Source organism: Cucurbita pepo, chromosome 3, assembly GCF_057944985.1.
Source record: "Cucurbita pepo subsp. pepo isolate OVF chromosome 3, ASM5794498v1, whole genome shotgun sequence".
NCBI lineage: Eukaryota > Viridiplantae > Streptophyta > Magnoliopsida > Cucurbitales > Cucurbitaceae > Cucurbita > Cucurbita pepo.
The window spans coordinates 12,777,280-12,779,169 of NC_141800.1; the positions used below are offsets into that span (position 1 = coordinate 12,777,280).

General features: G+C 32.9%; 1 protein-coding gene across 1 annotated transcript; it reads right to left on the reverse strand.

Moving 5' to 3' along the window:
• Positions 1 to 410: 410 nt before the first annotated feature.
• On the reverse strand, positions 411 to 1,237 carry LOC111791411 (B12D protein). Its single transcript, XM_023672737.2, has 3 exons — positions 1,092 to 1,237; positions 878 to 966; positions 411 to 731 (listed from the first exon to the last, which is right to left on the reverse strand). The coding sequence occupies exons 1-3, from the start codon at positions 1,113 to 1,115 to the stop codon at positions 584 to 586; spliced, it is 261 nt and encodes an 86-aa protein (XP_023528505.2). The 5' UTR covers positions 1,116 to 1,237; the 3' UTR covers positions 411 to 583.
• Between the last annotated feature and the right edge of the window lie 653 nt (positions 1,238 to 1,890).

The following is a 1,890-nucleotide window of genomic DNA, read 5'->3' on the forward strand; positions in this document are numbered from 1 at the left end:
CAAATCTTGCTTTCAAAACTCTCCTTCGAAATCTCTCTACTCCCGTTTTCTAAAACTTTCTTGAACCGGGGCTAGAGGCTCGAGCATACATTGCTTGGCCGTAGGCGACTGTTGCTGGAAAGTGAGTGCCGCACAATTGCAAGTCCGCTGCCATCAAAAGTGCGATTGTGACACTGTCCGGTGTTCCTTGAAACCACACTAATCTTTGTCGTGATGGTAAGTTTAATTTAACGACATTAGATAAACTTTTTTAAACTATAATAAAGTTATACGATATTAGGTTGTTTGATAATTTTAGAACACGTATAAAATAGCATTTCTAGTCGGGTCAAGTAAGTACCATTTCATTGTTTCACTCCAAACCACTCTTTTCTCAAATTCATTGTATAATATCAAAGAGTAAATAAAGCTTTAACCACAAGAACAAAGGTATTGGTGTTATTATCCAACATCATTAAGACAACGAAGTGGTACGGTAAGGTAAAGCCATCTTACATTCATAGAAACAAATAAAAAAAGTAGAGAATATAAATAAATTTAAAAAAAAAAAAAAAAAGAATTAAAAGGAAAATGTTGATTGAAATTATTTGTCTTGAGAGAAAAAGCGATTAATGGTGGGCATGATTTCAGGTGGCCGTGTCCGGAGGAACCGCCGGAGGCTGTGGTCTGCGTACTTCTCTCCTTCCTCTCCGTTCTCCAACACTCCCATTCTACGGTGCTCTTTATTCACCCTAACAATAATAACAAATTACATTCCTTCAAAAAAAAAATTGATTTGTTTTGAGTAGCAAATAATAATAACTAGCGGATATTATTTTTTTAAAAAGCTTCTACCAATGGAGAGGTTTCCAAACCCGAATAATAAAATAGGAAGTACCTGACGTCAGGATTGATCAAAATGTTTCGGGTAAGTTGAAACACGCACATAGTGGTCACAAACCCCATGGCTGCCATTAGCGGATAAACCTTCCATATTCAAATCATATAATTAACCCATTTAGGGAAACATTTACATTGGAAGAGAACTTAGACAAGAAAAAACAAGAATTATTGTTGCAAGAAAAGAAAAATACAAGTTTTGGGGGGCTGACCTCTGGTTTCACCCAACGCGCCATTGGAAGAAATGGTTGAAGAAATTTGGTGTGTGATTGGATGGTTTGTTAATGCATTATATATGCACAAAGAAAAGGCCCCAAAAATAGGTTGTTGGTTTGTGCTTTGTTTGTTCGCGAATTCAGTGGGCTGTGTGCATTCATGAATATACCAAAACCAGCGGCTAATTCTCCTGTTTCATTGACCTTTCCTTCCTCCTTTTCACAACCTTCGTTTTCATGCTTATTTCTTTTTCTTTTTCTTTCCCTCTCTCTTCCATTTGCATTTATCCCATTTTTATTTCTTTAAAATGTCTCTTATTTATTATTTATTTCATAGATTTTATTACGATCTAGTAAAATATCAATTCGATGTCGAGTTTATGAACGTACAAAAATATGCTTGTTGTGATTAGAACAAATTTTTTTTTTTACCTATTTTGATTTCTAAAAAAATATATTTGTTTGGTTTTTATTTTTGTTCTCTTCTAATTGATTTATCTATTTGAATTGGACTAATTGACACATTTGATCTTTTCAAATATATGAATTCATGGTATTTAATAATTTTCTAAAGATTGACGTGTTCAAAAGACATCATCATCATTTGATATTTGTTTGTATCTCTATTTGTTGGGTAAAGAATAAGTCCAATAAGGAGTAAAAAAAGGGTTAAGGCCATACTTTTACCGTTTGTTTAATTTAAATTTGAGTTTTGTTTAACATTTCTTGTTTTTCTTGTTAGTTGAAGTATTAATTAAGACTTTATAAGTTTGATCAAACAAATACATAAAATTAA